The 15,319-nt window shown below is 45.3% G+C and overlaps 1 protein-coding gene across 1 annotated transcript in view; it reads right to left on the reverse strand.

The window, feature by feature from the left end:
• PAPPA (pappalysin 1) overlaps window positions 1–15,319 on the reverse strand; it is a 176,950-nt gene that overhangs the window by 68,578 nt on the left and 93,053 nt on the right. Inside the window, exon 10 of the mRNA XM_015645237.2 lies at window positions 6,450–6,646. Coding sequence (XP_015500723.1) covers window positions 6,450–6,646 — 197 coding nt within the window. The remainder of the gene's footprint in view (window positions 1–6,449; window positions 6,647–15,319) is intronic.

Below are 15,319 nucleotides of genomic sequence, written 5' to 3' on the forward strand. Positions count from 1 at the left end.
GGAGAGTGGCAGGTTGAGGGGCAAGGGCCGAGGAGGGGGGTCTCCTTTCAGAGGAGTGCATGTTAATGAGCAGTGCCTCTGTCAGGGGGTCCGGCTGCCTGGCTCGCCGATGCCAGGGGGGTCCAAGCTGTTCTCTATTGATGCCTCTAATCTGGGTGGGTGGCTGGGTGTACAGCAGATATCATCATAAAATGGTAATTTACTTCCTAAAGAAGCACATAATCCCTATTACTGCCCAAGACAATATTCCTTTCTTGCCTTTCTTCTTGCTTCTAGAAACAACAAATGGCTTGGAATTCTGCTCTCGTTTCATTAGTGGTAAATGTCTCTTGGTTCTAGGAAGATGGGACCAATTTCCGGCACCTGAGGATTTTTGGTTTGACCTTCATCTCTGAAAAAGTCTGATTGAACCTCTCTGAGAGTACGGTTGGCTGCTTTGCTCTCTGCATCATTCTTTGTTTCTTTTATCTATTTTCTCTACAGTACACAAAGGGAACACAGTGTACCAGCCCCTGGTACTCACTGTTCTGTTTCCCTTAGATGACTTGCATATGTGCTCTTGAAAAATTATTCTAAAAACCAAGGGGGGGAAGGGAGTGGAAAGGAAAAAAAAATATCCCTTGAGTGTTTGTCAAAATTGCTTGGAATCTCCTCTGACATCTCATTGTGTTCTCCCCGTCCTCCCCTTACACAAATCAGCCAGAGGCTACGGCATCGGCCATGGGGTCTGAGCTTTGCTCCACCAGGAGCAGAGGAGCCCTGGAAGTCATGGGGATGGAGGGGATCCCTGTCTGTCCTGGCTGGGAGCAGGCAGCCAGGTGAGGAGCAGCATCCTCCAGCCAGTTCTGAACTGATGTTAAGGGTAACGCTCTTCCTCAGCCAACTCTCTGCAAATGAGACTTTTTCAAGCCAGCTTACCTAGAAATTCCATTTCTCATTTCATTTAACTCCCCAGAATGCTGAGATCATTCCTGAGTCATGGCACTGATGGCATATGACACATTCTTGTAGTGTCCCTTACCTTGGACCCTTCACATGGACCACCTGCTCCAAGGAGGCAGAGCAGCAAAGAAAACGTGTAAATAAGGAGCAGTGGAGTTCCTCTGGCAGAAAGGTTACAGAATCCAGCTTTCCCAGCAAGTCAGGTGGGAAGCAGCATTTCCAGCCATTAAAACAAGGAGATGGTGGGACAGTTTTCCAGTCCTTTTGTGCTGGGAATGAACAGCCAAACTGTGCTAGGATCAGGACTGATGAATTCACAAACAGGATGATGTGAGGGGGCTGACAGAGCTAAAATGCAGATTTAATGACCTCAAACCCCTCCAGGGCTCTGCTCCCAGGCAGCAACTCTCAGCAAGCCCTGAACATTTTTCTTTTTATTCAAGATAGGAATATTTCCCTTTCAAGACATCCTGAACTTCCTAGTCCTTGGGAGGTTTAGGCTCTGTAATGCCCAGTGCCTGCAATGTCTCTGAAGGATTTTGAGGTCTAATCCTCAAACAGTAGCTTTACCTTTCCATGCTCCCACTTCCACCTCTATTAAACGGAACAGAAACCAAGCAATGTGGCTGTGATAAGGCTTAATTAATCACTGCACATGGAAAAAGAAAAATACAAAAAAATACCATCACTTAATCCAAGGAAGGAGCATTCCAGCCTGAATTTGCCTGACAGTCAGGGCCAGGCTCGTGACGCAGCTCCTCAGCCTCAGGCAAAAGACCAAATTGGCTGGTCTGTAGTTTCCAGGGGAAATGAAGACAAAATTTTGGACCCCTGGAACTAACTTTAGACTTGGAGACTGTGTAACCTAAGCTGAAGCCCTTTGGTGGATCAGCCAGTACTGGAAATGAGCTCAGCCGTGTACAGCAAACCTACATTCCTCCTGTGACAGCCTGTGCACAGTGTCCAGTTCATCTTTTTCCAGAACTGGTCTCTGATCACTCATGGTTCCTCCATTAATGGTTTTTCTTAGTGGGATTCTGCCCTCATCCTCCAGAGCTTAGTGGTTCAAAGTCTGGCTCAGCTATAAATAACAAAGACATTTGCAAAGCAAATCATCTTATTAAAAATGGGGATTTTTTTATCCCTCCAACCACAACAAAACTCTTACCGTTGAAGAGCAACAGGACTTGGCTGTGAATTGGGAAGTTCAAAAAGGGCCACTTGCAGAGCCGACAGACAGACACCCTCCCTCTTCTCAGCAAGATCACCCCAAAGGAAAGGAATGGCTTCTCCATTAAAAGTTGCAGGTTTCTTCTCTTTCCACTCCTGTTCAAGATTACTGTATTTGCTGGCTCTGCTGGATCTTTGGGGAATTATCTTCAGCATTATATTTATTAGCCAGAATAAAACTGCATGGTAGAAAACTTCATAATCTTTCTATTCAATTTTCTTATGGTATTTTCTTACCACTCTTGGAGCCCTTGCTCTACCATGTTATTTCTTTCAGTAGTCAGGATATTTTTGTGCTCCTGTCTTCTCCTTTTGTGGGCTGTTCCAGACATACTGCAATTCTAGACATCTTTGCTGCTGGTGGAAGGTTTGTGCAGCAAGTCTGGATGAGTGCAATTGTGGGAATGGTAATGGGGCAGGAGGGGGGCCTCTGTTTGTGGGAAAGATGTAACAAGAATCCTCTTCCACAACTTCTTACTCCATAGAAGCCCCTGTGGGGTACCCAGAGGAGAACAGGGTGTGTTCTTTAGTCCGGGAATGAAAACGAATCCCAGGATCTGTCTGTGCCCAGCAGCCTTGGGAAAGAGTTCTCGTTCTGTTAACTGTGCCTGAGCTGTGTGGCTTTTCCCATACACTGGAAAACCAAGCTCAAACAATGGCATAGGGAGAAAAAAAAGTTACTTTTATATATATAAATTATATATATATATATATATATATATATAAAAATATAGTTATTGGTCTAAACAACCTCTGTGAGCTGTGAGGAAATGCAAGAGAAGACAGTTCCTGTGGGAATGTCCCTCTAAATCACCAAACCACACCAACAGCCAAGTCCTGAGCACACATTGCTGTGATAGGAGTGACAAGGGCAGGAATCAGCCACCTCAAGTCCTTTCCTATAATTCTCTGCCATAAAGGCCCAAAGGGAAGCTGCAGGTGAATCAGTTCTCCAAAAGCAGGAGTGCCACCAGCAAGAGGAAAGGAGAAATGTCTTCTCCAGCGTCCTGTGATCCTGCACCCACCTGCCTGTGCTCTGCTCACCCCAGAGCATCCTTATCCCTCCTGGGCAGGGCTGTCAGAGGCTTCCTCCAGAGGCACATCTGGACAGACACCTCAGCAAAATATCCCAATCTTGCCTGCTCAGTACAACTGACTCCAGCAAGAGAGACTAACAGGAGCTAATGCACTCACCCAGCATTAACTGTGGAAAACTGATGTGCAAGGAGAGGCTGTTTGCAAACTCACAGCAGAAGCAGGAGGGAAAAAAACAAACAGCTTGAGAGTGAGAGAGTGAGCAAAGCCCTTACTGCTGAATTCCTCCTGCAGCTGACAACAGGTACTGAGCAGCACCTGCTTCCAGGTCTGTGGAGGACACAAGATTAGAAATCAAACTGCAAAACTACCTTGCATTGGTGTTTGCATTTCTGTGCTGGTGCAATGTTGCTGACTGGCCCTCTTTGGCTCTGAATATGATGCTGTCAGTACTGAGAATATTTCTTAATCAGCACTGAAGGGTGGCTGCCAGGAAAGTAGAAGTGGCTGTCTCTCAGTCTTGCTTCTGCAGAAAGGGCGATTGTTTAAAGGGGGGGCTGTTTGACCTTTCCATTTTTCAAATCTGTATCTCTTCGCCAAGACTGTGTCATTCTTTGTAAGCTTTTTATTGTTCAAAACAAATCTTATACTGTGAACTTTCTTTTTTATCTCCCTTACTATGTTGCCATTCGGCAGCCTGACACTGAGTGATGTAAGAGCCATCTCAAACTAATAACCAAGTGTGGGTATCTAAGAAGAAGCCAGCTGCAGACATGGGCAATGTCTGCATTGAACTGAGCAAAGAGGTCAGAGAAACAGCCCTACAAAAACAAGAAAGTGCTCTCCAGCTTGTGCTTATCAACAATCCCCCAGCAGTAAACAAGGCACATGGGCAGATATTGCTGAGAGATACCACAATGACCAACTGGGGATGCAAACTCCTCAGAAAAAGCCTTGACAGAAACTATGACAGTCATGCAGAGAACCTGGCATTGAGATATCGAAGGATGAGAAACATTTTAACTCAGGACATGCTTAAAATGTTTTAAAGCACCTTGAGAACACTGAGGCAATGATGAGAGGTGGGGATGGCTGACAAACAGGCAGCTTATGCATTCTGTATATTGCTGGGCACTGCACTCAAACATATCTTTCATGGCATTCCTGATGAGAAGCCAGCACAAATACCACTCTGATTAATCAGGAAGCTACCCAGCAACAACACGAAAGGTTTGCACAAGACCAACAAGCACACAACCTACTCTGAAAGGTATCTGGGTGAGGAAAGGTGCTCTTTTCATCAATACAGAAAACCCCCAAGGCTCAGTGCTTGTGCAGATAATGAAGCCAAACATGTTTACACACCAGTGATCATTACATGCGCTGATTAGAGGAGATCTTAGGTTAATTTTCATCTCCTCAAGCTAACAGACTGATGACCTGCTGCCCCACCTAACCCCTCCAGAGTGACAAGTCAGGTGCTTTCCCAAGCCAACCATATTGCTCCTGGGGGAAACAAAACCTTTCCCAACATCTATATGATTAAAAAGGTCAATGAACCCCATACACTCAGACTGGTGTAACAGGACCAGCTGAGCTAAAGCAAGAATTCTTTTTGCTGGAAGTAAATAGCACACTGTTATCTCCCCAGGGGCCATGCAATAACAGGAGGCATGTTCCCATTCACTCTGCCAGTGTGTGATATGCCACTGCTCTGCCTATAAATACAACAGCTTTTTTTGCCTTTTTTTTTTTTTTAAACAAGGCTGTGACAACTTCATCTCATCTGGGTACAACAAACACGCCTGAGTTGTGGCTACACAGCAGGGCTTTGTGTTCTGTGTGTGAGTGGTGGAGGTTTTTCCACCACAGGACCATATGTTACCTACTGTGTGATGTGTCTGAGCTCCCACCAGTGCTTCAGAGAAAATCGTGGCAGCTCTGGAGGAGCTGCAGGGGGACAGAATTCCTGGGGACATGCCCAAAAAACAGCACCTGAACTGGAGTCACTGGCCTTTGGTCTGCACAGGGAGATTGAATGAGAAAGAAGTTGTGAAGGCACAAGCAAGGGTCCAGAGGAAAGCTCCTTTTCCAGTGTGAAATAACAAATGAGACCATGACAAAGTCAATACTGGGCTCAGGATTCTGTCTTGATGCTCTGCCAGCTAACCACGCTTTGTGCATTTAGAACTGACCTGGTCATTAATTTGTTACAGACTTGTGCAATGTGAGCAAGGCCAAGTCTCTTGCATAAAGATGTTTTCTCTTGCAAGCCAACTGGAAATGCTTAACATTTACTATTCACAGAGAGATCTGCTTGTCATATCTGTGACACGGCACTCGTCTCTGCACTGCCCACTCAAGACACCTCCTGGATAATTCGATTCTTAGAAAAACTTTCCTGCATCCAACCAGAAGTCAGCCAAAGTTGATTAGTGTGATAAGTTCTCTGTCTCTAGTAAGGGACAGCAGTGGGGGCTGAAGGAGCAACAAATACAATATACAAATATAAAATATACAAATGTACAATATACAAAGCAGCTCTTACATATGAAGATCCTTTCCCTCTAAAAATCATCAACAAGCAATGTGGACTTTCCCAAATCAGGTTGCATCTGAACTTCTGCATCTGCATCATGTACAGCTCTGTTTTCCAGACATTTATCTAATGTTTTTTTGAACTCATTTGGATCTAATTCTCTCAAAGAGACAAAAGGTAAAGTTATGGTAACTGGAGCTATTTATGTTACAAAGGAGACATAGGAGAAGGGGGTTAAAGCTAATGAATGGCCTTGGGAATGGACAGGACCTTTCTCAGAATAGAACAATAGGGTGCTTTTATGGAACTGGGAGACAGAAAAAACAAAACTATTAAAAAAGAAAGAACACTCTTTTGTATTATTCGGCATTAGCCTTCAGAACTCATTGCCACAAGCTCGTTCCCTGAGCTTGCTGTGAAGAGCCTGTCTATCTCTGAGGTGATGATGGTTGGGAGAGGTGACTGCTGCACAGCTCATTGAATCAATCCAGCCACAACTTCAGCCAGTTCGAGTTGGGTGACTGGGGCTGAATTTCAACTCATCACTGCTAATCAGGCTCAGAGAGAGAAACTGCTGCCAGGGGCCATCCTTGGTGAAGCAACAAGTGAACAGGCAGGGGTGACAGCACCCCTGAACGCTGACCATCGAGCTCCAGCTCCGTGCTGGACTCCCAGGAGAGGAAAAGGAACATGCTGTCCTTACCTGGGTTGCTGCTGGCTGACCAATGACCACCCACCCTGGGCACTGCTGGTCACTGTGGTGTGAGACAGAGACGTTGGAAGCCCACTGATCCAGGAAGCCTTTGGGAGTGTAAACGCCGCAGTCTTTGATGCTGGTCATTTGCTCAAATTCCTCACAGACTCCATCTCCATCGTGGAAATAGCACCTGCTGGGTTCATCTGCCAGGGGGAAAAGAAACCACACGTGTCTGCAGGGTTGTTCCTAGGACCTGATACCATCTATCTGCTGGGAGGGGGGAGCATTGGTCACTTCTAGGTCATACCAAGGTGATTTAAATAAAGCCAAGCAACAATAGTCAACTTTTGTATTGGGCAATTCCCTGAAGATATTTCCTAATGTTAGGGGGTTTCTGCTTATTTTCAGCTATCTCCTTCTAAAAGGAGATAGAAGAAAGCAGCGATAGAAAATACATAGAGAGGCAAATGTGGGTGTTGGCATAATTCCACCAGCTGGGATGGAAAAACGCCAGCAGAGGGTTTGGTTTAAAATGTTTCCCTTTTTGTTTTTAAAAGATATCTGCAAATCAACAACAACAACAGCAACTGTGGCTGTAGAGATGGTGAAAACTGCCAAGTTCACAGTTGTAGTGACCAAAGGGCCAAACAGATCTGTTTATCCAAGGCAGATACAGTATACACAGTGTGAGGGTGAGTTTGCCACATAAACACACAGCTTCAACCAACATGACTCAGATTTGACCTGAAAGGATCAAAAGCAGCAGGAGACTTTATTATCCTTGCCCATTTATTCTGTGGCTTCTCTAATGAGACTGCCAACAAAGATGCCAAATTTTTGAGGTTGTTTCTGTAACACTGGCCCATTAAAAACTGAACTGAGATCCATCTACTCTTTTCAAACAGACTGCATAGCAATAATGACTTTCAGTCATTAGAGTACTCTGTGAAATGGAAACCTTTGACCTGTTGGTATCCTATTTTGTATTGTATTATCATTGCCAGTCCCCAGAGGTATCCAGTTCTGACAGCCTGTTGTATTTTTGTCTGGCAAATAAGCCTGTTGAAAAAAAATGGTAGGAAATTAGCCAGAGCTGCTAGCTGGACTGATGGAAAGGATCCCTAAGGAGAATCCTGTCGGTAGCATTGGACTACCATGAGCTAGGTGTCAGAAAATCCAAGAGCTGCTCAATTTTGAGCTACTTCCAATCTACTAAATCCCCTGTTTATTTTTTCTCCTGGTTTACACAGTGAAATACCATGATGAGCCAGAAAAATTCAGTTTATTGCTATTCAATTATTTAATGACTTTCACTCCCTATCCTCCTGTGCAATATTCCAGGTCTTTAAGAGAGGGTGGCTTTGAAAGAATGGAGAAGTCTATCAGGGAAAAATGTCATTATGGTCTGATTTCATCACAAGCTCTGTGGACAGCTTGTGTACATGGATAAATGTAGGGAACTGTGTATTTGTCAGGCCAGAGCCCTGAGCTGGTGAAAAGAAGCACAAGTCTGGAAGTGTTTCAGCTGTATGAGTGCAGCCCTGAATGAATATTCCCAGGGTGGCCAAATTTCTTGCCCTTATATGTCACATCTTAACATCTTCATTTGTCTGGGAGCCACCAAACCTATACCACACCCCTCAAAGAGCTCGGAGGAGGGCTTGGGGGAGCGTTTCCCAGACAAGAGATGACAGTGGCTCCTGGGGTGTCTGGGTGGATGTGCTGATGGGCCCTAAGGCAACCCAGCAGTGCCACCCCCATGGGGCTCATTCATCCCTGGGAGAGCCATGCCCTGTGTCTGGCCAGCTCAGGGAATGGCTGGAATGAGAATGTCCCTGTGATGGCCATGGAGACAAACTTTTGGTTCCCTCACTTTATCCTTCTGCACCTCTTGCTCTGCTCCTCTCCCATGTCAAGGCATAGGTCAGGTCTCAGGATAGCAGGGTAAAATTAATTGGCTTACCCACTATGTCCCAGTTTGAGAGAGAGGCCCAACAGAAATCTCTGAGAAATATTCAGCCCTAAAAAGGCTGAGATCAGCAATCCAAAATCCTCAAAAACAAATGCCAAACAGATGAAAATATGCATTTTTTTGAAAAAGGCGTTTCTTTGTCATTTTATGAAAAAGAGGCTTATTTCTGTAAAAAGAGGGGGGCGAGGGGGGGGAAGAAAGGGAAAATACCTACCATGTTAAAAAGCCCTGACCTTCAGCCTATAAACACATGCACAGTCAGATATGCAGACGTACAGTGAAACATCACCACCCTGCTGCACACCCACACTGACAGGAACACTGACACACAAACACACGGGCGCTCCCTTTACACATCCCCAACTCAGCCACCCCCCCATGCAAACACAGACCCACAAACTCACAGCCTAATTTTAGGCACTTTATGCATTTAGACAGTGTTTCCCGGCCTTCCCAAAGCATTGACTTCTTTTCACCACAGGCACTGAAGGAAGCACAACATTTATAGAGCAATACTCCTGCACCGGCTCCAAATGCTCCCTCCTAATGTGATGATAAACATAATGGGCTTCTGATAAGATCATGTGTTTGGGATAAAAGAATACTCAAGGCCTACTTCAGCCCGATGACTTCATTCATACTCACATGGAGGGGAAAGCAGCCTTTGAATAGCTGTGATCCAGGACAGTGTGTGATCCTAACAGAGGCTAATTTGTTCCTGATTATGCCTAAGACCCCAATAAATCTGTCTGCTCAGAGCCTGCAAAACCCGAGGGAGGAACCAAACGGAGAGCCTGAGATGTCTGAATTAAATGGGGGCTGCCTGAATGATTAACCAAGTCCTGCTGAAGTGCACTGTCATGAGTCCTGGAGCTGGGCTGGCCCTGGAGAGCCATCGAACCCACAGGACAGCTCCGTGCACAGAAGCTGAGAGATAAGGCACCCACTCACCTTTGTGTGCTTTGAAAAATCACGAGGGAAACAGGCTTTTTACAACCCTGGTTATTTTTAAGGAAGATCTGTCGGTCTCATCATTATCACACAGTGTGCAGTGCTCTGCATTGAAGGGAGTGAGAGGAAGGGAAGATCTTTCCTGTGAGCTCCCCAGTTCTGAGTGATGGCAAGCAGGATTTTCACTAAATCCTTCCCAGACACAGACCAACCTTCAGACAACAGCCAAATGCATCACTTGGGCTGCCAAAAACTTGCAGAGGTTCTTCCTTCGGGTGTTGAGCACCAGCTCGGACTCTGGATTCTTCTGGTGGTCTCGGATGACTGACAGGTTACATGTTGAGCTTTACATTTTCATGAGCAAAGCAAAGAACAAGCAGATTGTTTCTTCCTACGACTGCCCTGACAAAACAAAAACTAACAGGCTTTTCCCCTTTCTTCAGTGGTGGGAACAAAGCTCAGTCATATTCATAGAGTCCTACAGGCTCAGAGCCAGAGAGGACAGTGTCAGGAGTGGTGTTTTTCTAGGAATAAATAGCTAATGGCTTTGTTCCTATAAGGATGCAAAATGTTTTTTCTGTTCTCTTCTTAATTACTGTGACACTAAATGCCTCCATGGTCTTGGCAACATGAACTAATGTCTCCACAGATGTCCAGAGGCTCCCAAGACCTGGTGATGGTCACAGCAATTGGTCCTGCATGACCTGCACCACAGACTGTGGTGTTCAACTTCACACTCTAAAGATGAATCTGATTTGAAGGAGATATTGAGGAAAGGGAACATAAAGGATATCTGATTTGTCCTCAAGGGAAAAATGACTTCAAAAAATTAAAAAACAGTTGCCTGGAAATCCAGCTTAAACCTAGAAGAGTAAAATGTCTGCAGGCATAGCACCTGGCAGCAGGAGAGAGCATCTCTGGGGGATTGACAACAGATGCTGGAGGATGCTGAGCTGAACTTGGGGAACACATTTCCATTCAGGCAGCCCAAGCTCCTTTTCCCTTAGAAAGTTCTTACTGAAGGCAGAAAAAAATTAGGGCCAAACCAAAGTTCCTGTCTTGCCCTTGTTTTGGGAAAAGGCAGTCTCCAGTTCAGCACAGATTTCTGTGACATCTGGGAAACCCTGAAGGAGGCTCTGTGGCAGCATCAACCTGGAGAAGTGTGACTTGAGGAAACAAATTGGCAAGATCTGTTTTGATAACTCCTGAAGTCAGGCTTTAAGATCCAAAATAGTCTTGGGGCTCTTGTGTGTTGCACCAGAAAATGATGTAAACTCCATTTCTCCTTGCTTCCTGAGCACAGTGCAAGAGGCAGTTTTTTATACTGAAATACAGATCCCTCCTCTGGGGCTCAGAAATGCAAGGATGCCTGAGATAACACAGATGGTTTAGTGAGCACTGGGAAGCACCAACTATAAGCAGGTAACTCCTAACTAACCTTTACCAGTTTGAGGAGAAGCTGGAAAATCATCAGGAAAACAAGTGAAGCCTGATAGAGGCCAGCAAACAGACATGCAGGATATACACTTATCTGTGATAGGCAGCTTTCCACCTCATGAAATACAGAAAAAAGAGAGATAAAGAGATCCAATTCATAGCACAGGGCACATCCTCAAATGAGGCTCTGAATGTCCAAGCAGGGTCATCAAAGTGCTGGGGACAGACACTGGGGGCAGCTTCCTGTTTTCAGCCAGGACGCAGTGATTGGCATCGGCATAGTCTTCTTTTGTGCAGGAACTACCATTTTTTTAAAAGGCCAGACAAAAAAAAATGGAATATTTTTAAGCTCAGCTGTTTACTTAGGGATGTTTCCAACTATAACAAGCCTCATGCCATGTAACTATTTGTCCAGAAAAAAAAAAAAAAAAAAGGAAAAAGAATGGGGGACAAAAACGCAGAAGCATTGTGTTGGAGTAACAAATTCTTGGAACTGAAAAAGATTTGCATTTTAACCCCTGAAAGGTCTGTCCAGAGGTATGCAGGCCTTCAGACACAGCAAAGGCCAAACCCCAGGCTCACCAAAGTCAGCAGCTTCTGCAGAAGCAGGGTTTTACCACCACGTCACTCAATCGGCATCTCCAGCACTGGTGTTTATGTTCACACAGAGGAGAAGAAATGTATCCAGAGGTTTCTGTCACAAAAAGGGAAATAATTCCACTGCAGATCACATGAACTTGGCGGCTGAGTGACCGCAGAACCTGCTCCATTTATTTCTACGGGAGTTTCACCTCTGGCTTCAGTGGGAAGAGAGTGAATAACATGGCCTGCTTCCAGGATATCTGCTAATCTCTTCTTTAATATTGAAGAAGGCAGAGACAGAGATATTTCCTGCTACAGTAAAATATTCAAGAGTTACTTTCCTTCCTGGATGTTCTGATTGAAAGGAGCAAAACCATTACATGGAGCTTGGGCAGACCTTTCCGAATAAAGTCGCATATCAATAAATGGTGACGTCTTCCTTCAATGAAATAAAACAGACACCTTGGAAATGAAGGCGGCGTGGGTGTCGCAATCTCCTGCGGAACATCCAAGGGCCTCACAGGAGGCTTTTTTTTCCATGGAATATGACAATCATGTCTGAGCATCTCCTGAGCAGAGCAGGCAGGGATAATGCCTTTGCAGAGTGCGGCTCCCTGGTAATTCAGCTGCTTCGTGGAAATGCATTCCTGGGCGTGACTGGCTTTCTTTGTGTGGCAGGACTCTGCTCCTCGCTATGATACAGCAGTCAGAGCACCAGAATTATGCAATTGATCTGCCTGCTGCAGACAGATACAATTACAATTCCCTTGCAGAGCCTGGCACTGAAATTTGATATTTCACCTCCAAGAACATGAGTCTTTGTCACTTAAGAGAAAGGATATTTTCCATGGCTGGCAGTGGCAGCAAGCCCTTGCCTGAGCTATCACTGCCAAAGTGGCCATTTCCAACCAGGAATGGCCAACAGAACCCAACAGAGCCATCTCCAACCCCTGGCAACCAGGAATGGACAACAGAACCCAACAGAGCCATCTCCAACCCCTGGCAACCAGGAATGGCCAACAGAGCCATCTCCAACCCCTGGCAACCAGGAATGGCCAACAGAGCCATCTCCAACCCCTGGCAACCAAGTGTTGTTGTAAGAGCACTAACACATTTGTTCTCTTCCCACCTCACCTTGTCTCCCTCCCTGGATAGTTGGATAAAGCAGTGCAAAGAAGATATTGATATTATGCAGATTTATCAGCTTAACTTGAAAACTGTTCAACTGAATCTTGAGGTTTCTGCCACACCAGGGACTAACCATTATGACCACAAGAAAGGTGGACAGCAGGGCTCTTTGAGACACCTGCCACACTTGTTTGGGAGGAGGAACTCAAGAGTAAAAACCTAGAGGTGCCATTCCTCAGGGAAAACAAAATGCTTGTTTGTGCATGTGGTTGGATGTTACTGCAAAGGAGGGTCCTGTGCTCAGCCTCATCCTCTGAGCACAGTTGCTGTTGAGTCACAGAGGATGCTCTAAGGATGGAAAACCTCTCAGATCCATGGAGAGTAATGTGTGAGGGATGCAACCAGCAGAGGAGTAATTCTCCTGCTGGACTCTCATTGCAGCTCTGTCCTAAAAACTAAAGCTGGATTGAGCTGGGTTGGAGTCACTGGCCTAGGGAAAAATGCAGGCAAATACCACTCCAGCCCACATTCTCCCCCACAAAAAAGCATCTGTCCTTTGTATTTTGCTGTCTGAGATGTCTGCTCTCTCTGCTCTGTGGCTCAGCTGGCCTTCCTAGGATTGCACTATTAATGATGACAGTATGAAAATCACTTTAAGAGACTTTACGAGGATGCTGTGATTACTTACTTGCCAAATGAGTGTTTAGACATTTCAGAACATGCAGCCACACTCCCGCGAGCTGCAGGACACAGTCAGCTTCAAAGTATTTGCCTTAAGCTGAAGGAGTCACACAAATATCATCTGAATAACCCCGGCCAGTAAATTCATGACTATTTGCCATGAAATTCTGCTATAGAACCTCAGCTGCTCTAACAACAGCAGCACTCTTTCCCAAGCTCCTTGGTCAATGCTTTCACCTTATTGATGCCCTGGGAGATGCTGAGTTTCTCTTGCAAGGTGGCTCCGTTTCTCCCATGCTGTTGTTCTACTGAAAGCCCTCGGCAGGGTCAGCCAAGGCCTATTTAATGCTGGTGAAAGAAGGCAAAATCACCATTAGCTGCTGCATGGGGCCACGGTTTGGGCAGCCAAAGCTGTGTTCCTGTGCAGTAGTATGAGAAAGGGAGGGGGAGAGGATGGGAGCTCTCTCAAAGCATGCCCACAATGAATATGGATGGTCATCCATCAATTTATTTTAAGCACATTACTTCTCTGTCAGAAAGGGAAAAAAGGAAAAAGAAAGAAAGGAAAGAAAAGACATATAAAATTAGGTTTGTGTCACTCATTTAACACTGCAATTTCCCCAGAGGATTATGCACCAAACAGAGATAGCAAGCTCATGAATATTAATCATTTCCCTTAATGCAATGCAGCCCGCCAAACAATAAGATTAGGGGAAAGTGCTATGCTTAATTTATGGATAATGGGAGAGGTAAAGGATAGAGCTCCCACAAAGGTAAGGCTCACAGCTGGAGGGAGAGGCCTCTGAGGAGGAGGAAGACAGATCCAGATTTGTAAGGTAGCAGAAAAACATTTGGGGCCAAGCAGGAGCTAAAGAAAAGGTGTTTAAGGATCATTGTCAAATTAAAATCATACTTCTCCCTGAACAACTGCTGGTGACTAATGTTTCAAGCATGCCAGAAATTGGTGGTAAATTCAAGAGCTAGATATATTTATTTTCTCTTTGCCTCTGCTCTGTGTCTTTTCTTTGTATTTTATATCCCTGAGGCCCTGATCCCACACACCAGTGAGATGTGTGTCTAACCTGAAACATTCCCCTTCTTCAGGGTGACCACTCCCATCTGGAAGTCAGTGGGAGCACTGCCCTGTTTTGCTGTAAAAAGGCTTTAGCCAACAGTCCCTTATAAGCAAAGGAGATAAAGTAGAGCAATAACAACACCAATAAGATGTGACTGAAAACCCCATAAATTACCTGGCAAACTTAAGGGGAGATAGAAGTTCTGGAGCTACTTCCCAGCTGTGTTTCAATGTGTCTATCAGTCTTTACTCATCTCTTTTCATACTACTCTCTCTCCCCCTCCCTCCCTTTTTATTGATCTCTGCATCTTTTTTATTATATCCTTCTCTTTCTTCAGCACTGGTGAGCTAAATCAATGCATAATGCACATCCCACTCCACAAAAGGAATGCAAATGAAAGCCGGGCTCTTTTTCAATGTCCCACATATATCTGGGCGTGCAGTGTCGGTGTGTGGGAGAGTGCACGCCAAGGACAAGGTGCTCAGCTGTGCCTCAGACACCCATTTCTCAGCACTCCACTGGGAATGGATCAAGTGCTAAGCCCCGGGTTCCCACCACTGCGAATCATAACTCTTACAAATGGGGTCTGTTTTACACGGGACGCGTTGGGTTGGACTTGGCTGAGATCCGCGGTAACCGCAAACATCGGTTATCCCGGGAATAATCAGGAGCAAGGTGGAAGGAAAGCAGCCCAGAGGTAGGAGAGGGGTGCATCAGTCACACAGACATGGCTTTGAATCACCTGTCTCCTACAAATCAAAAGGCAAAGTAGAACTTCCCCCGTGGGACCAAAATTCTGTGTGGAAAAGATAAAAAAAAAATGCAAAACCCACTCCATGAAGTGGCTGCAGGGGGGGAGAAAAGGTAGAGATGATAAATTTCACAACGGGGAAGGGCGAGAGTGCTGCAAAACTTAAAAAACGGAGCACTGCCAGATGCTTCCAATAATTAATTAATTAATCTCACTGTCGCTCTTCAGCATGTTGCAGGAAGAAAATGCTATTAATCTTCTCTGCTTTCTGTTACTCGGCTTTGTGCTTGGAGAAGGC

Source organism: Parus major, chromosome 17 (assembly GCF_001522545.3).
Source record: "Parus major isolate Abel chromosome 17, Parus_major1.1, whole genome shotgun sequence".
In the NCBI taxonomy this organism is placed as follows: Eukaryota; Metazoa; Chordata; class Aves; order Passeriformes; family Paridae; genus Parus; species Parus major.